General features: G+C 32.8%; 1 protein-coding gene across 4 annotated transcripts; it reads right to left on the bottom strand.

Annotated features, from left to right (window-relative positions):
• Positions 1 to 252: 252 nt before the first annotated feature.
• LOC123696913 (hexokinase type 2) lies at positions 253 to 20,592 on the bottom strand. 4 transcript variants are annotated; one of them, XM_045643303.1, is made up of 9 exons: positions 20,239 to 20,592; positions 10,350 to 10,512; positions 10,086 to 10,267; positions 9,804 to 9,977; positions 8,748 to 8,847; positions 8,097 to 8,286; positions 6,882 to 7,087; positions 4,508 to 4,734; positions 253 to 3,052 (listed from the first exon to the last, which is right to left on the bottom strand). In XM_045643303.1, the coding sequence occupies exons 1-9, from the start codon at positions 20,263 to 20,265 to the stop codon at positions 2,963 to 2,965; spliced, it is 1,359 nt and encodes a 452-aa protein (XP_045499259.1). In that variant the 5' UTR covers positions 20,266 to 20,592; the 3' UTR covers positions 253 to 2,962. The 4 variants fall into 4 exon arrangements, with proteins under 4 accessions (XP_045499259.1, XP_045499260.1, XP_045499258.1 ...); XM_045643304.1 differs by lacking the exon at positions 20,239 to 20,592 and adding an exon at positions 15,410 to 15,647; XM_045643302.1 differs by lacking the exons at positions 8,748 to 8,847; positions 20,239 to 20,592 and adding exons at positions 9,380 to 9,479; positions 11,053 to 11,204.
• Between the last annotated feature and the right edge of the window lie 457 nt (positions 20,593 to 21,049).

Genomic DNA, 21,049 nt, shown 5'->3' with positions numbered 1-21,049 from the left:
ATTTCATCTATGTGTTTACACATAATAATAGGTAATTAATGTAGATTGCCCAGTGAGTTTTCAACTAACTAAAATTTATGTATTTCCTTTTTGGTACTAATATTATTATGTAATGGCCAGCATAAACTAAAACAATTTCGGTGATTTTTTTGATTTAATTGAACATTTCAAAATTTATAATATATAAGTAGCAACGTGGATCTGGAGTAAAAGGGTCTACTAAGTCTTAACTTTTAAAAATAAAAATTTAAAACCTTTTTAAAAATTTATTATTCAAATAAGTAACATTTCCAATAGCTCATACATACTTGGAGCTAGCTAATAATGATTTTCTAAAATGGCTTCTTCATTTTGGTAATTTTATTCCCTATTCATACCATAAATAAATTCTAAATAATTTGTAGGTAAAACCGTATGACATTATTTATGTACAAAAACCTCAAATGAGAAGTACCTCTTAAGTAAAGACCAGCTTCATGATTCACAAGGTTAGTAATAATACTATATATAATTATATATAAGTACATAATTACAAAATCATGCCCATGTTATTCAATAATTGCAATATTACAGATGTGATATGTACATTTCTGCATCATCATACATCATTAATTTCATCAGATATCTAAGTACAATAATTGTTTCCATACCTATGGAATGTAGGTTGTTTGCAGAAATATCAAATAAAACAATGTATTCTCATATTAAGTTTAAAAATGATGATCAACCAATTCTTTAAATAATGCCATTTGAGCAAAATATACAATACATATAAATTTAGACATGATATACAATTTTATATTTAAAGTTTAAACCTTGTGAATAACAAGGACTAAACAATTCAAAAATAATTTCCAATTTTATTTTGTACTTTATTTGGTTCTCTTAAGTAATGAATATCCGCCATTATCATACTACGCAGTGACATGATAAATAATAATAATAATATGTCATAAAATACACTATAAACACAGATTGCACACCATGCAACAAAATTAATGACAAGTACAACACTAAATTAAAATGCACCTATTTTTAACTAGGAACTATAGAATGGTGTAATAAACAATAACATTTTTTCATCAACATCCGTTAAGAAAAAATATAGGTGTGCTTTTAAAATGTATGCCTTTGTAGTAAAATACGTCAATGAATACATATACCCTCAATACAAGTTTACAAGGCAACAATATGTTTGTATATTTTTATTATTTTCTGTCTGCTTTTTACAAACTGATAATAACTACTCATCTTTATGGCTCGCGAAAACAAATCATTTAATATCTATCTTAACAATATTTCTATTTATAACAAAATAATCAGAAAGTAAACGAGCAAACAATTTTACATTAAGTCCTAGTTCTATCACAGTTAAATATCGAAACACTCACTTAAATTAAATTATTAATTAGAATTCATTTCAATAATTAGATCTCTATACAAACTGAATCGTTTGCTAATTAATTAAACTGAATTCCAAAATTAAATATATGTATTACTAATATACTAATATCAATTAAATAAAAATGACGCTGTAATCATGATAACATGCAACATAATCAAAATTTTGTCCTCGTTTTAAAAAAAAAATTCTACATTATTTTCCAATATAAGTACTGCGAATTTCTCAGTTATGCATTTGTTGTTATTGGTCTGGTAATGGAATGATAATTATCGATTGTATGAATTCATCAATGCGGATAGCATAAATAATGCTCCTGAGATTCACATGTATTGCTACATTCGAAATTAGTTATTGCCATAATGTGAATATAATCAGTCACATCTTATTGAAGATGTGGCAGATTGTATAAAAGTAAATACTTATCTCTTTTTAATAAATAAAAATGTTCGCCTTGTATTCTTTGTAAATTATGTAATATATCTTATACGGTATAAAAGTAGACTCTTATATTACAAGACCTTCACTGTCATAAAAGTTAAAAACTATCTCTAAAATAATTCATACAAACAAATTTTAGTCAATTTAACAAAAAGATCATGAAGTTGCGGCGCGCTTGCAAATGTGTACAAGACATAACAAATGCAGTGTGCTCTTGGTTAGATCGACACTAAGACCAATACAATATTATGATATTAAGATTTTTATATGTACATAATATCAGTCTTTTGACGATGTATAACAATAAATGTAGTAGAAATTTTGTAAGGTTAGGTACAAATTTTTTAAGTATCCGTTGTAAATATTGTGACTAGACTATGCTAAAATCGTTATGATCTAAGTACACGTGACGTTTTAAGTTTTCTAATATCAGAATAGTGACGACATTATTGAATCTTAGTGCCTATCTATTATATATCAAAAAATAATTCTCGTTAAGGGCACATGTGCAAAAGGAGTCGTAGTTACAAGAGAACACCAGAGTATTGTATCAAGGTGTATTTTTGCTTTGGACTCGTTCCAAGTAACTAAGATACATTTCAGTGGGGCGTCGGAGTTCATACGCGATTTCAATCAATAACTACTATAGTACTCCTATATTGAAAAACAGAGAGCTATGCGGTAGACTGTCCGTCCAAGCACACAGCGCTAATTCAATAACGCTACACTAATATCTAAAATAATTTTCCTAATTTAAAAATATGACCACGAAGTCTCGATGTACCGTGTACGCGATGAATATTTCGAGCCGCGGAAAATAATTAATTAATTCGCCGCACGAGGAAAAGCAATCGCACGTTCAACGCTAAAACCAGAAATGACAAAGGTTCGATAAATTTCAGAATCGCTGTCTTTTCCTTATACACTGGGGTTAGAGGTTATTTTCTGTACAGCCGGATTTATTGAGCCGTTTTGCAATATGTGGGTAGATGACAGTATTTTCATCTACGATGCGTCAGAGAGATGTAATATTTGGGGACGGTTGGATGTTAAATCCGGAGTGTGTGCGTTGTATGCGACCACGTAGCACCGCTGTGGCAGATAGGCTAAGCTTAGTATCTACGCGTGAGCTAGCTGTTGCCGGCACGCCACGGCGGCCACCAGCGCGGCGCCGCGCCCGCTGCCGTCCTCTGATAACATGAGGTCGAACTGAAAACAAAAAGTACCAGTTATACAAATGATAATACATTGAGACAAAAGAAAAAGTTAATAAAGTCAGATATATTTTTGCGTTTGCGGCCTTGACTGCGTTAAACAAGGAATGGATCTTTCGGTTTGGTAGTTTTTGAGTTATGGATAAACATCAATTTTTTATCGACAAAAAACCATTTCAAAACATCATCATCACGAGAAAACTCTCAATTAGATAAGCGTAAAATAATTGTACACTTGTTTGACATTAAAAAATATTTTGATCTATACAAATTCAAATACATATAAAAGCTATTAATTGATGAATGTTAGAGTAACCTCTATCGCTTATATTCGACATTAATCGAAATGATCTACAAGGTTATTTTTCTTGTTTTAACAGGTTTCTTTGTTCCGCAAGGTCGATTGCAAATTATTATATTTTAAGCAAATGGCCAATAGGTGCTACTAATAATTATAATATCCTCTTTTTTTACTAAGAAAAAGATATAAGTACGAAGTCGAGAAATTAAAATTACATTTTATATATATTAGATGCAGATTAAGGTTAACAAGTCCCTTGACAAATGAAATAGAAAATTAATAATGACTAATGAGGATAATAATTGTGCTAACAGCTTTACTTAGAAACAATAATTTACAAACTACACTCATCCGCGTCAGTGGGTGTGTAAACGTTTGTTTATAAGAATTAATAAAATATTTTTTAAACAATAAGTATATTATCTAAAATGGTTTATGTTTTTTAAAGATAAAATTGTTTACGTAAATCGTAGTTCGATATTAAGTATTTTGGCTGAATTAAAAACAGTTTTATCTGATGAACGATGAACCCTGTGGCATTGACACGACGCGACGGGGGCTCGACTACTCCAATATTTTATCTTAGCTAGATAAAGAATGGACTTTAAGTCGAATATTACTTATTATTATGGCAAGATAGATAAAACGTACCTATTATACTTTCAGATCTACGCAATACAAAAGAGGAATGTTTTGCATGTGAAAGCATGATAATTGCAAGCTATTAAATTAAGTACGGCGCTGGTGTCTGCAATCATAGTTCCAATATAAGAATACGCAACTAGAAGGTAATAAAGGTACTATTCATTCTATGTAGCTTTCTAGTATTGTCAAGGTTTACTTTCAATGGAACAATACGATACCATTGGGTAACTTTAAATAGGGTGTGTTACCAGTGTTTTTAAAACATTGGCCAGGGTTATTTTGGATCGCGAATATTGGTCAAACTCCGTGTTTGTAATCCGAATTAATATTCTCAATAGCCAAAGTCACTTATAATCTCTGAGATGAAATCTCTGAGATGAAATCTCAGTTAAAAATATTTCAAATCTAATAGGTACGAATAACTGAAAAAAATATCGAGACCTCATTGGACTTGTCAATTCCATAGATTTCTCAAATATCTTAAGTAGGGTTTATGATGCTCACCGTAATGCCGGGTCGGACGAGTTGCGCGATCTTCTCGCACATGAGCGTGTGGAAGTGCGGGTGAAACCGGTACACGGAGCCGTCGATGCCAACGGTGACTCTGGGCTCGTTCATCTTGTTGAGTAGTGTCGCGATGCCCGCAGACACCAAGTGCGCGGCGCGACGGGAAACGCACTCGCACACGTGTCGTACGGCCGCCATGTCCACTTCTGTCGCGTGGGAGAGACCTGTAGGATAGGGTATTGGGTTAATGTTTATGTCTACTATATGTGTTCCAAACTCTTCTGGAACGATTGGGACGATTTTTATAACTAAAGTCTGTATATTCAGTAGGTCGGGAACTATTTTCCATAACTCTGGCTAGTGTAACAACGTGTTCCCGGTTAGTAAATTTTATTTCGGTGCTATCAGTGATGAGATTACCTATGACTCAATAGATTAATTTCAGCGCTAATATATCTTTTTCATAGGAACCTAAATGGTAGATTGATAAAAATGCGACAGATAATTCCAATTATAATAGATAATATTTAAGAAATTATTTCATGAAGCCACTATCGCGATCGGTAGACAGCTAAACCCGTTTTTTATCAACTTGATTTGAAACTTTTTTTGACAAGGTCGTTCGACTTTTTTCACGATTTATAAACAACAAAAACCATACAGTGCGTGCTGAGTATAACTAAATTTACCTGTTATCTAAAATCTTAATCATTTACATTTTTAGACTTGATACGAAACGAATGTCACCTCCAGGCAAACCTATCTTATTATTATGTCGCGCTCTATAATGCGTCCATGAGCTAGTTTTTGCGGATTACATTGAGAAGGTTAAAAATATTTTCTTTCCCGTCATTTGCAACGCAAATACAGCGACCCAACTTTCATAAGTCACTCTCATATAAAGAAATCCACTTCGCAACAGCTTGATTTTTTGCTTATATAACGCGTAAACAAGATGCCTTGCCAAAACTACGTCAAAGCTCTACGTCACATATATTTATCATACAACATTTTCACTACGTTAATCAAACTTATCATCATTTGCGTAAATGCTAATTATAGGATCAACTTTATACTTTCAGGAGTTAATGATCAAAATTGATGCTTCTTAGCGAGGCTTGTCCCACACAAATGATTTTCATTACATAACGTAGTTTATTGTACAAATAACTGAAATAATCATTAATTTTAAGTTCTCCTAACTATTAACGAAAAATGTAGGTATCTAATGATATGTTATACTTTAGTTAATTGAATTATACATATATTAATTCAAGTTATTAAGTACGACGTTGATAATCTTGTGTTTCATAATTTATTTAATGTAACCTTAGCATTAGCTGTTTTATTGATTTTATCAATGTTTATAGTTAATAATTGCTGATAGTACTGAACTTTAACTATTTCGACTTTGCCCTTCTAGATATATTGCATAGGCAAAGCAAATTGCGATTATTATAATCAATATGTTTTAAAATCCGATAGTTTACAAATTACAAACTAAACAACATAGATACTTATTAAGAGGAGGCTCCCTAAATTTTATGTGAATTTGCATTAATATTCTGAAACAGTCACACATACAATCAAAAAGTGAACTTTTGTATTTTTCTTTCCATGTACAAGACATTTACGTGTTACATTTTAGCTCAATTCATTTTTTATTAAAAAATTATGCCTCTTTTAATAATTAATACATCTTTTTTTAAGATTTACTTGGACTTTATGTCTAAAATAAATTTTAACAGTAAGAAAATATAGTTTACTATCCAATCCCAAGATATTTTTTCTCTAGATCAATTATTACTTTAGTTATAAACGAAATAAGAATTGAGGCTTACGAGATTTAGTTTCGAGCTCGAACGCGATCAAAGAGCGCACGCGATATTCAGCTTTTTTACGGCTCTTTTAGCTTCTAGCACCGCGACCGTAGCGGTCTAACCGGTCTCTCAGTGCCAGAAATTATTTTAGAGTGCCTGATCTTAAATTATTCCGTTTTATATAAACATTTGTTTATAACTGCAATAGCGACGCATGTCATTATCACAATGAAAATTACTTTAAGTTTTAATAAACTGGTTTAAAAATTAACCCATTTACGAACCTATCGATAGTTAAGTGTTATTTAATTAAATACGTTATCTAAATTGAATTATCATATTAAATTATTTACATCCTTAATATGCTCGCTTTCATTTCGATATCAATATGTTTTATTCATACAATTGGTTCCTCTGCACGACTTTATTTACAAATACTTAGTATTTCGAAGGAATATTTATTTTATTAAACGAAATTAATTATTATGCGACATTAATAATAATATTCAAAAGTATGTTAAACTGAACCTAGGATTACAGAATCCACTTACCCAATTCTTCTAGGACTTCCATACAACTGGTGTAGTCTCCAGGCTTGTCCGATTCAATCTCAGACACGTATTTTGTGTAGAAGCAACCTCTTTGGAACAATAGATCGGACCCGCGGCCGCCGAACAGTAAACCCATTTGTGTAAACTTCACGAGAGCAAGACGTACCAACTCTCCCATATACATTCCAGATATCATTTTCTCTTGGCTGGAAATAAAAATAACCTTTATTAGTCTTAAGTTAAGCTTTTTTATGAGTTAGATTAATAAGAGACAAATTCCTGATAACTGCGTGTGCGGTTGCCTTATCTTCGACATAGTGCGACAAAAAATTATGTCTGTGCGCGAAATTATAGGTAACGTACCAAAATAATAGGGTCATAAAGAATAGTTATAATATTGCAGTTATGAAAAATGTGCATATACTCAAATATGACATACTAGCGGTCCGCCCCGGCTTCGCCCGTGGTACATATTAACGTTTTCTCTACATAAGAACCATCCTCGTACTTCAAGGAATATAATAAAAAAAGAATTATCGAAATCGGTTCAGCCGTTCTCGAGTTATGGAATTACAACGAAAAGTGGCATTGATTTTTATATATTAGATTATAGGTTAATATGGTATAATTTATTAGGTATTGTTCTGTACATGCAGTTATTATTTAGGGAAAAAAACCTGTTTTTCCTTAAAGAGTAGTTACTTATTATTATTTGATTTATGAAATAACGAATGTTAAATGTATTCTTGCGGTTCATACCCTTTAATACACTTATGATGTTTTAAATACCACAATCATTAATTATTTTATTTAATCAGTTTATCTAACGATGTGTATCTTCATAATCATACGAGTATAAAATTGATACGCTCATGACTAACATTAAATGCGAGTAAATGTGACTCAGCTTATGACTTGAAACTAAATCGCTGACAACAATAAATTAGAGCCTATTGAGCAAAACACGTTTTAAGAAGGTATGAACTATGAACCATAATGTAATACAGCGAATGAAACAGGATATCATTGGCGTGGGAATATAATACGGCGCAAAATGAACAGTATTTTCCATGCCTAAAATCTAGAAATTTCGAGAACGTCAAGGTAAAAATCTTGCGTGATACAATAACAATACTTTAACGAGTAAATTGCTTATCACTTTTTATTGAAGCTTATCGTATAGTTTCTCAGTAATTTAGATGTTTATAAACTTACATTTGTTTGCCTGGGTTGATGGATTTAGCGTCCACTTCCCGATCGAATTCGGTTCTAACCATGTCTAGGGCGCCATCATCCCCGAACGCGCCCCATTCAGTGTTTATCAAGAGTTCCGGCTTGCCGGGCTCGCCATCAAATAGCTCACAGTTCTCTGTCTTTTCCACATAACACGCGTTGCTGCCCGTACCTGAATTTTAAGTTTTTTTTTTAATTTTATAAATAATAATATGAACGATGCAAAAACAAACATTGACAACATAACAATAAGCTGCAATAATTTGATCTTCGATATTACAATTACAGTGTTAGTAATAAGAATTAAGAAAAATAAAAATTCAAACAAAATAATATTAAAATGTGGCATGCTCATGTTCCGATAGTCATTGTGATTGTTATGATCCCATATGCATATTTTAGTTGTTAATGGCAATGGAAATGGAACAACAAATTTAATTATCGATGAACTTTATTATTGCAATGTGGAATGAGGAGTTAAATTTGAAGTAAACATCTACATTGCGTTGGTAGATAATAAAGCTAAAACAACTACGGGTGTAATGTATCGCAGTATACTTTAGTTAGTACATACGATACACGGCATTATATTTATCACATTATAGCAAGCTAAACCACACAAGGTAAACCTACCGACGATGAGTCCTATTTTGCAGTTGTGGTTTTTCCACGCGCAGGACATCAATGTGCCCGTGGTGTCATTCAGAATAGCGCAAATATCAATCTGAACGTCCTACAAGAGTGAAAAACATGCGGTTATAGTTTTGGCCTTTCAGTCCCATAATATAGTTTCCTATCAGTTTCTTAGTTCCTTACAGTAAACGTATACCCATGATGTTGATGATGATACATAGAGGCTTTCAATGTTTGGATCCTTTAACTTGTATTATTTTTTATAAACACGCTATTTAACACAAAATTAGTTAAACGGTAAAAATATAAAATTATAGTTTTGCTATTAAACCAAATAATCGAAATAATATTAAAACTATTCGACACCGTGTAATTTCGAAAATAAAATGATTGAATAAAATATAAGCGGAGATTATTACATGCAAACCATTTCAAGAAAATCAGGAAATTGAGGCGCATGCAGAATCAAATTGGTTTATTACTTTAATTTTAAATTTTGTATAGTTTTGAGAGTTTATATATTTAGAGTAAGATATTTAGTTATATAAAGATATTGAAAGCCTCTACTGGCTCTCATTGGTAAGTCATGCCTTATTTTCTAGCAGAGAGCTTGCATATCATCGTCAACTCACCGATTATAATTCCTATTCGGCAATGGGGTTCCTTATGTGCACACGACATAAGGGTCCCCGTTGCATCATTAAGGATGCCCATCACGGACAAATTTAGGTCCTGTAAAATGTTATACCTCACAAATGATCGAAATTTTTATCCAAACTTTACGATTCCATCACGAATTTATAAAGATATATTTATACCATTGAACTGACACAAATATCGATTCAATATTTTTATACCGGTATTTATTATCGGAAAGAAAAGTGGAACAGTCTACGATAAATTTGGTTTATGTGTATTAAAGATATTATCGACTCTCATTATTTGCTCACCTATTGAGGGTCATTGTACAAGTATATTTGCATTTGAAATTGAATATTGAATTTGACTTGTAAAACAATTGAATGTAATCGTGGAATAATTCAAAAGATTGCTTACCCCTCTTCTGGCGATAGCGTCTTTCAGACCCTGTACAACATCTTCACCAACGACCCCCGAACACGAGAACCCCTTCGTCCAACGTTGTAACACCCCTTTTGTAAGACCTAATTGTTTTAGCGGGAAACTGAATGTGAAACCCAATGCTAATCGTTCTTCATACACGTCATGCTCCTAAAAGTAAGATAACGTTGTAATTAAACTTTTTATCACAGGAAATAATATACTTACCAATGCAATGTTATTTTTCTTAAAGAAATTGCAAATTGCAATGTCACAAACCTTCATGAAATTGGCTAAGCATTCCGCGATGTGGTCGAATAGAGCGACACCCGTGCCAGTCATAATATGGTTTGGAATGGCATAAATTTTTGACTGCATGTCGAAGTGATTTTCACCGAGGTTTATAATAAGTACTCTAAAATTTGTTCCTCCTAAATCTAAAGCTAAGAATTTGCCACGCTCTGTAACAAACAATAGATTTTGATAAGTCCAAGGACTCATGTGCTTCAAAGCAATAAGAAATCCTTAAAGTTATTTATTTACCTTTTCCATTAGGTAAGTCCTGTATGTATGTAATCCAACATTTGACGATGGAAGACGCGTGGGTGTCCCTGCCGAGACCTTTGAGCAGGTCACTGTGCAGCCTGCTCATAATTTCTCTGATCTGTTTGTCAGACATGTGAAATACTTCACATTCTTCCCGAATCTGCAAAGAAAGAATTGTGTGATGAAGGAAAACTTCTAGTGCATCACCGGGCATGTTCTTACCTTATTTCATTTCCTAATCAATTTACATTTCATTAAATGGAATAATTAGCTCATAAATATATTGATGTAATTGTTAATTTCCTTCAGTTTATAGCAATTTAAATAATATTTTTTTAATAATTCATATTTTAGAATTGTAATTGTCTATGTCAGCGTAAGGTTTGCTTATATCTAAACGGGTTAGTGGCACATTGATTCGTAGTTGTACAACATCTTTCATTGCATAATTTCGTGAGACAATGTTGGCTAATAGGCGCACTGAGATATACGTAAATAAATGCAATTTCTCCGAGCACGAGTTGTGACGGTAAGCTAACCGTCCATTTTATCGCGAACGAGTTTCACAAGGTCAAAGCGGTCATTACAACACTACTACTGTCGCTTATGTTACTTGCTTTCCAATATGTATTTCATCGAAAACAAATCAGTTTATAAAAAACTAATGTATAAAAATTCACAAAAAATAAAAAGGACTCACCTGAGGCAAATTATTGATTACCATACCCATTTTGAATTTGTGAAACTATTTATTTCCTTCCGATATAAATTTAAAACCGCGTAACACTTGACGCACGACTTGCCCTACCCGCAAAGATATGAGGAATACGGCTGTCGGCTACGTCCACCGACTGTGCTTCGTTCGTACTTTGTACAGACTACAAGCTGACGCGTTCTTTTTCATTCATGGTAATAAACTGTTGTTATCTCCTTCGTGTGCGCAAATATTATACGCGGCAGAGTAGTACGGCTAGCTGTTAGCGCCGAATTTGAAGGCGAAAAGTAACCTATACAACTTTATATTGGTACTTAATGACGAGTTATTTTTATATTTATTTCAAATTCAATGCGGCATGGCCTAAATAATGAATAATTCTTTATTTCAATGAATGCTTTGGCCCTTCACATTGTTTATCTTTCTCCCTCTGACGCGGCGCGCCTCTCTGTATGCTATTCTGATTGGACAGAGCGTGGGCTCGCTTATGACGTCAGATAAATTCCCCGAGTCGTCAGACGACGTCTTCTATATTTGCAAGTGCATTAGTATGCGTAGATATAGCTGGCAATTAAAAGCATGTCTTGGTTATCCAGTATTATAAGAATCTTAGTTATTTTCGTAAAATTTGGCCTAATTAGTAAATACATCAACGCAGTTTTTAACTTATTGCTCATGGTATGATATGATTATGTAATTAGATTTATTAATGAAATTTTTAAAATATTTTTCGTGTATTACTTAGCTAGGTACTATTTTAATATTGTTAATTTTAGTACAAAGATTTGCCACATAGGACAATATATTTTATCATGTAACCGCACACCCGCGCTATGCAGTAAGTATAGATATCATAATATGTAGTTTATACGAAGTGATATCGATAATGCTGAAGAAAGTACCTAATATTTATTTATTTCTTTATTTCAGGCAACAAATGTAGTTACAGTTAAAGGTCTTAATATAACTTAAAAACTACGGCCCATATGAACTTAAAACTACTTAAATACTAAATTAATACACGCTATGCCTTCGGCGTGTGACGCGATTCCGGGGGGCCGGGTATCCGTCCGCGGAAGCGGCGAAACACAACTCCCTGCGGCCAAAACCCTTCGTCCATGTAGACGCTCAGCTTGGCGGTCGGTACTCTCACCACGAAGGAGTTGAAGCTCACTTTATGGCGAGACTCCAGACGTTCCACTCGCAGACTCAAACCTGTCTTCGCATGCAAGTACTCGACAACATCTTCAGTCTTGGTACAGTAGTGCACACGAGACACATAGAGCGGCGTCGTCGGCACCTCTGCGCGCATCCGCAAGTTTGGATCTTTCGTTGCGGTGCCGCACTTGTTCTGACGATTCAACTTCTTCTTCTTCTGGACTTTTGTGAAGCCATCCTCGTCAACGTCCTTCGTTTTTGAAGGTAAACTTTTCCGCACGGGTGCGTTTACTCCTTTTGATGATTTTGGGGTCGCAGTCATTTTTGATGCTGCGGCGGCGTAGTCACATTGAGGAGCAGCTGGCAACGTGACATGCGATGTCTTCTCCGGGGGAGAGGTAACGGGAGCGGGGCGCGGGGCATCACTCGGGTCATCGGCGGTCGGCGACACATCAACATCAGCAGTTAAAATGCCGACGCATGCATTTTGAGCTCCGCGACGTGCATTCACATATGACGGCACGATCTTTGCTTTTAAATAGTTCCCTTGTGATTTCTTATTAGTGATATTACAAAAAAAATCAAGTAGGTACACACTCACACACAACACAACCCATACGATTCAACAAGATACATTGACCTATGGTGGTAAAGTGAAGGTGAATCGGTAAACGACCGACATTGGATTTACATTGAATGTTTTAGATACTGTAGAGCTTCTTGTGATTTACTTTATTTGACACATATGGGTCAAACTAGTTTTTATCAGTATAGGACTTATTAAGAAAAGTCATATTAAATCGTTTTAATTTTCTGTATTAGTGAAAAATCGAGTTGCCTATAATAAGAAATAAAAATTTGAAAGTATTAACTCAATAGAATATTAAATATGGGCTTACAAACTATGATGTCTTTGGAATAAGGAAACAGTTTAATCAGATTAAAATGCTGCTATTGACATTTATGATTTAAAAACCTGTATCATAAAGATGGAATTGAAATGATATTATAGAAAAGCAGTTTACCTTTTCGGAGTATGTTATAGGTACATATATTGTGTACACTGTACCTACGTACCTATTATTTATAATCTTTATTGCATACAAAACATAAATACAAATTTCACACACACAGACAGGACATTTGATACCTACCCATTTAAACAAAACTGGCAACTTCACATTATTATTTTTTTAGATGTGCCTTAATAATATGGTAAATTAAACGGCTTCATTAAGCTCGGCATATTTGTTATCATTTTTATTTTGCGCTTGATTAATAGCGAGCAAATAGTCAATAATTGTATTAGCTGCTATAGGATTTATATTGGCTTCATGCATAAAGAGAGGAGTATCACAATTCTCAGATAATTTATTAATCCTGTTATGTCAATCTGTCTCGGAAATGTGTGTTGCATTAAATTCTTTGTATATTGTTGGAACTACGCTAGTACTTAGTTGGCAACATTTCACGATTGTCGCATGTCTTGTTTATTTTTGTATGTCTCGTGACTTTACAAACGTAATTACTATTAGGTGGGTAGTCTACAAACACCAAGCTGGTCCCGAGCTTAGCTATTGCGATTTTTATAGCAAGATATCTTTTAAACGAGGTATATGTGTCGTTTTATTTGTATACAATAAATTTAAACTAATTCACGTAACCTAGGTTAACAGGAAATTTATTGCTTATAGCCTGTCAAAGTATAACAACAGCACTTGGGCGCCTACATTTTTTAAATTGAACATTAATTATAACAAGGTTTTGACAAAATTTACTATTTAAAGTTTATAAAATATAATATATCAACGCTCTAGTCTCTACAGCCTATATTTGTATTGGATACAAACTTATCATATTGAATTAAAATATATTTTTCATCAATAATAATTATAAGAAGGAAGTTAAAATCATACAACTTTAGGAAAATATTATTTTGTTATCGTTTTAATTACACCCATCGTCACACATCCTCAAAAAACTGTATAAAGTAGACAATGTTATCAGTAGGTACTTCAGACGATAGCATTTAGATAATGTACCATATCAGTTTCGAATATACGTGTGATACCACTTTTACAGTGATTCAACCCTTTTTGCGATAAAATTCTGTATCGTAAGCATGCGATTGTCTAAACTTTCCATTACCACTGTAGATTGCAGAGTGCACATTCAGATGGAATTTTACAAAAAAAGATAAGCCAGTAAGCAATAATAATGCCAATTCTACACCAATGGCAACGTTGAGAAGAATCATTAGCAAGTCTGTTGGTTTATACTAGATAGGAGCTAATCTAAATCGTGGTTGACGGTTTCACACAAACGTAACGAGTGTAAAGATAAGTATAGTTATATCCGGTTGAAACCAATATTCTTTCAACGAACTTTAAACATTGTTATATTCAGTGGCAACTTTATCTCTCTAGCGTTTTAACAAGATTTTTTATTGTCAGTTCAATATTCGTTCAAACAAGTGACGACTTAACAAAACGTCATTCATCTCTTAAAACATAATATTATGGTTATCAGTTTTATTGTTTTTGAATATCGCAAGAAGTTTAATCATTAAATTGCACGAAATAGGTATTAGCAATACATATCGAGAAATGTGACCATAAGTTGTCACTAGAAATTTATATTATTGATACTCTTCACGCTCTTTCCATGAAAAGTTATTATAAACATCTGAATATAATTTTCATTTCAACTCGGAAAGTCAAGGACTTGTCGAAGGATACATATTATGACCTTGGACATTACCTTCAAGTTATTAAAGTCGCCTAACTTGCATGTTCACATCCTTGATGTCACAAAAAATTGTATCTTTCAGCCTGCATTGATTTTCGTGTTGTGTGATGCTCGGATGTTTACTATCTATTGTTGTTGTTGTTTGGGTTTTTTTAATAATTTAGAGAAGAGATATATTTTCTAATTTACATAATTAGTTATAATAGGTATATGGCAATAATATTAATATTTATTTTCAGCACCTTTGTACACCATACTATAACCGAATAATTAGTTGGTACCTAGTAATGTTTCTTCATTGAAAATATTTCTCATAAATTAAATAAAATATTATTTAACTGGATTCATTAGGACGAAACTATATAGTCCTATCCTGAACTATATAGTGTTTTGGAATATTTTCGATATTAATTAACAAATATTTGTCTCTACTTACGATGTCTCGCGCTTGACGCATATCGATTTGTCTTGTCAGTCTCGCGGACTGTGATAAGAGGTGATGAACGAGGAGCGTTGGAGTCCACAGGTTGCTGTCATAAATTCCACTGGGCACAAAGAAAAGCGATATCCGCGTTCAGGCGAATACCGGTTCGTCTGGACTCTAGACCGTTTGATAGAGCCGTTCGTAAGTGAAAGGAGCGGAGCGTGCTGCGAGCGAGGGGCACTTGATAGTCGAGGGTCACCTTGAAGCGAGGCGGCTGGCGCATGTGCACCACACCCTCGGCCTCGCGCGCCGCGCCCGCGCCCCGCCGGTGACGTCACGCTCGGCCCCCGACCGCACCGTTCCTCCGGCCGCTATATCGTGTATGTTCTATGCTCCGCTGTTCACGTGACGCCCTTCACGCAATGCCGCTTCGAAATAACGCAATAATCGCAACGCAACACACACATTGCGAAATGTTTGGAATGTGGTGATAAAGTTCAAGAAATAATGCAACTGCTGCATTGAGTTAAAATGATGGATATGAAATTGATGAAGAGAAGGCTTGTCGTAAAATCGTAAAAACATAGTTTGCTACTTCGAGTTATAGTTGCAATCAACAAAAATTTAAATAAATAGATACCTACCTTGATGAAGTGAACATTCGATTTCTCATACTCGCATGCGTACTATACGATAACGACAAAAATGTCGAGTGTACCGGTTTAATTTGTCATTGAGGGTAGATGCTGCAAATCAAGCTGCGAATTATATCCTAAAAGGTTTACTATCGCGCACCTTCAAGATAAGGCTTGATTAACCGAAACTAATACGATTATCATAAAAATACTTAATGGGTATTATATTATATCTTTATTAGGAGATTTTCAAAATTAATGAATCACTGTTGTGAAAGTTTTAAAACATACAACGATATTCCAATATTTAATATGAATAATAGTACATTAACAATTATAATTGATATCAAGGAAATTTAAACTTATACATTAAATTTAATCTTTTGGCATGGCTGGGGAACACTTAATACTATAACAATTATAACAATCTAAGCTCATGATAATAAAAATGAACTGTTTTTTTTATAATTTGCACGAAATGCTTTGCATCCAATAGAGATAGAGTCACAGAGAGAGTAAGCACATTTTCTGATTTAAAATTTCAATTAAACTTATTTTATAATTAGGTAGTTAGGTGCATACTATTTTTATTTCCCTTTAATTATTATGACACACTTTAACTGTTATTTTAATTGAACTTTATAACTTTTGAGCATGTGCATCCGTAAACTTAGCTCTCCTTTTTATGTATCAACTGGATTTTATTCGTTTTAAATTGCATACAAGACAATACCTACTGATATTATCGCAATTAAATTATATGTTCAATACACGTCCACAGGATTATTCAGACGGGACTTTACCTCGTAGAGTCATTGTTTCGTAAAGTGATTTGACAGGCCTGCAATGTGGGTGTGGCCCGCAGAACGCGACGTGCCCCCGCGCAGGTTGCTGGCATTAACATTTCAAATGACAAGAAATACAACCTGGCTTGAATGTCTGCGTGATACGGGCCACGTGTGCCGTGAAATCTTTGCAGGCGTGTGTCACTATTTATTTTAAGAGCTTTATTCAGCTGGAACCTCAACCTTGTCGCTCTACTATGGTATTGCATGCAACGATGAGTAATGTTTTAAGTACAGTTAAACTGTATATAATATATATGGGTTAATATTTCGTACTGTTACGTACTGTTGTTACTGTAGAGGATCGCAAGATGAGCTGAAAATACCCATTAAGTTTTAAAATCAATATTCAAGCAGATGACTGTTTTGTATCTTGTTTTTTTAAATAGTATGTATCGCCAAAGCATCTAAAGATACAGATCGCAATCGCAAAATATTTAATAAGTAGCGCCCCTTTGGTTGATTTCAAAATGAAAGATTACAAAAGTATCTCTCCTTATTTCGTATAAATAGTTATTAAACCAAAAGATAAGTACCTAGGTTTCTTATTACTATTGAATATATAATGTATAGGTACACGAATTCTGTTCTTACACCTATTTTTGTTGAGACCTATATAGGTAAATGAAGTGAGGATTTTATGGAAATTTGTATTGTAGGAACTGACTAATGCTGCTATATTTTTAATAAATGACCTATGCAATTAAATTATATATATATAAATCTCGTGTCACAATGTTTGTCCTCAATAGACTCCTAAACCACTTAACCGATTATAATAAAATTCGCACACCATGTGCAGTTCGATCCAACTTGAGAGATAGGATAGTTTAAACATGTAGATACCACGGGCGAAGCCGGGGCGGACCACTAGTTAAATTATAGAACCCAAAGTTCTACAATGTTCATCATTTTTCTTTCATAAAATTGTAGTTAAAAAATAAATATATTATTAATTAATATATATTGCAATAATTATATGTATAAAATATTTAAGTGAACTGCAAAATTCCAGTTGATGCATTATCTAAAACTATTTTATCTTCAATCGCGTATATTATTTATCTAATAAGACTTACGTCAGTCCGTTTAAAAGTGCACTGTCATAATTATTCTTAAATTTAGATTAAGAAATTGATTACATACAATTTTGATTAAATTACGCCATCCATTACGTAGATTTCAACATTATCGTGCCCTCTAATAAAATTCCAATAAAATTGTTCTTAATGTCAATTTCATAAGGTGTATATATTTAAAAGAAACACATGACAATTTAGTTACAGGGCAGGTACTTAATTTAATTTATAAATAATACTTAGTCCCCCGAGTTGGCAATAGATTCGGTTTGATTTCTGACGAGCCGATGGCTTGTATAGGATGTTGCATCATAAAGTAATGTTTTCTTTCTGTCTTTTTCTCAGGGTCAAAATATATCTCAAAGAAAATAAAAAGTTAATAAGTTATTCAAAAAAGGGAAAAACGTGACGCAGAATCCATCCTATAACCTACCTATTCGATCACTATAATCAAATGAATTTTTATTTATTAATATATAGATAGATAGAGGGTTAACAACTTTAAAGTTAATTCTAACTAATTTTCAGGTTGGAAGAAATGATTGAGAAAAAAGAAAAATGATCTATTAACTATTCGGAAGACCACAATGCTTGATGAATTGATGAAACACCATTGTAGTACCTACTAGTTATCAGCTTCAGTTATCAACAAAGAAAGTTCCTAGCTTGCAGACCGTTAAAATAAATGGAATCATTACTTATACCCCAGATAATATAATACTAGACTAGTACCTACTTATACATAGGTCCTGCATTTTTGATGTGTACAACTTGCCTTCCGATATTTTTATCGTTAAAGAAACAAGATTTTGATGATTTTTTGTACCTATATTCTTAAAACTCAGGATGAATAATGGAAATACGGTTCTCTGCAGATCAAAGATATTGTAAAGAACTATGTATCGGAGATTGTCGAATTATTAATCCTAAATCGTATGATTATTACTAAGCAAATAGCCTGACGAATTGAAGCATAGATAAGTCATAAACAAAGGCGGTGCTTAGTACTTAAGTGTCAATTATAACAATAACATGAAATAATTATCACTATATAAAAGAGACAACAGTATATGATTCTTTTGAGATTATTTATTAACCTAAATGCCATAAGAACTTTATCTCTAAAATGTACTACGTCGCCCATAATTTTTTATTAAGTTGGGAAATAATCATATCGCAACTTCCGTATCTTATTTTTGTTTGTTTTCGTAATTATTCGAAGAAAAAAATGATTAACATAATATTTATTATCCATGTACGTAGGTAGGCCGTCAAAGAGTCAGACTGATATCGCCAAAAGTTTGATGGTATTTTTTTGTGACTGGCAAAGTGACAAAAATGAAAACAATCTGGCAACAAAATTGATACTTTTCGTTTTTTTGACGCTAAATTTAGCTTAAATACTTAGAAATATATAAGTTTCAATTTCATCCAAAGTTTTTTATTTAATGTGCTATTTAATTATTATTAACGAAATGTCAGCGTCGATAATGATAAGAATTAGACTAGTTCTAGAAATTTCTACGATTACTTGGTTAATTATTGCATTTCATATTATCTATCATAGTTATTTCATTATCTCAATGTTTGTCATCATAAAATGCAATAAAGATGTTTCGTGATATATAATGTATGAAGATCATAAACAACAGTCACGGTGTTTAAGCTAGAGCAAATGTTATGTACTATAATTTCCTTATATACCTACCTACTATACAATGTCATTAGGGAAATAACCGCACGTGTAGGTACAGCCAACACGTCGTTTTATGAAATATGCATTATTATTGTTCAAACTGCCGTTTAGTTCTTATCTAATTTATTTTTTGCTATCTTGTTAATTCCATATTACTAAAAAATAACGATGAAAATATTCACGAATCAAATTTCTTCAAAATTAAATGACGCACACCGATTTTTTTTATTTTTATTAAGTAAATTTAAATGAAAATAATGTTAAATGAGCTATAGGTTAGGGTTTCTACAGGTTTATCAAAATATCAAATACCTACATAGACAGAGCTAATGATATATTAATATTTTTTGCCATTATTTTTCAATTATTTAATAAAACGCATATCTCTATTGTTTAACAACAATACATCAATAAATAATTTTTATTGTTTTTGCCATTAATAACGTATTAGAAATAATTGTCTTACGTAACACGGTTTTTCTTCAAGTCGTAGATTATATAATTTTTGTCATTTTTCCTTTTACTTTAACTATCTAAGTAAAGTAAAGCAAGTTAATTGAGGAATATGCAAAATACGGACACTTACTTCTTGTAGCACTAAATCCTTAGTCATCTTTAACACGAAGTTAACTGAAGTTCACTGTTACACACTCGATAACGTTATGAGAAATGTAATTTTCCACCACGACTTTTCAATGAACTTCCCTCTATAAACTTCTTTATCTCAGCAGTACACCACAATAATATTATAATCTTTATCTAAATTGAGACTAGAATTGCCGTTATAACAACTGCGCCGAAGCGTAATAAACTTAACATTTATTATTGTTTAAGTGTTATATTATTGTCATTATACTAACAAGCATATTCTTAAACAATAAATTAATTCACTTTTACGAGTCAATAAAGATGTATTGTTCCGACTAGGTGGTCTTTCGAACACTAAATAGGGTATTGTGACCTAACCGAAGCTGTTAGGTAACAGATATCTTGCACTTTGCTTCGTCAAAGTGATGTCGGATGGTGTCCAACAAATAGACGATTCCATCTAAAAATTTCGAGTACAACCCCGAGTACCTATGACTTACGTCGATACTTTTTTTTAACATTATCTATACCTACCTAATAAGAAAGATATTAGAAATTTTCATTAATTTTAAGACCGTATTTTAATCATTGTTTAAATGTTGAAACAAATTATGTTACACATAGGCATTTATTAAAACAGGCAGAGTAGAAAATACATTATCGGGGAAATAGAAGTTGTATGAGTGTCGTAACTACCGTACCTGACACTCACGGTGAGTGATAGAGATATCAAATAAATTTAATGCCTTGCGCACAAAAAGCTTTTGAATATTGTGATAGGTCCATAGGTTTATAAAGAAAAAAAATGG

The sequence above is a fragment of the Colias croceus genome, chromosome 13 (genome assembly GCF_905220415.1).
Source record: "Colias croceus chromosome 13, ilColCroc2.1".
Lineage (NCBI taxonomy): Eukaryota > Metazoa > Arthropoda > Insecta > Lepidoptera > Pieridae > Colias > Colias croceus.
This window is presented reverse-complemented; position numbering and strand designations above follow the sequence as displayed.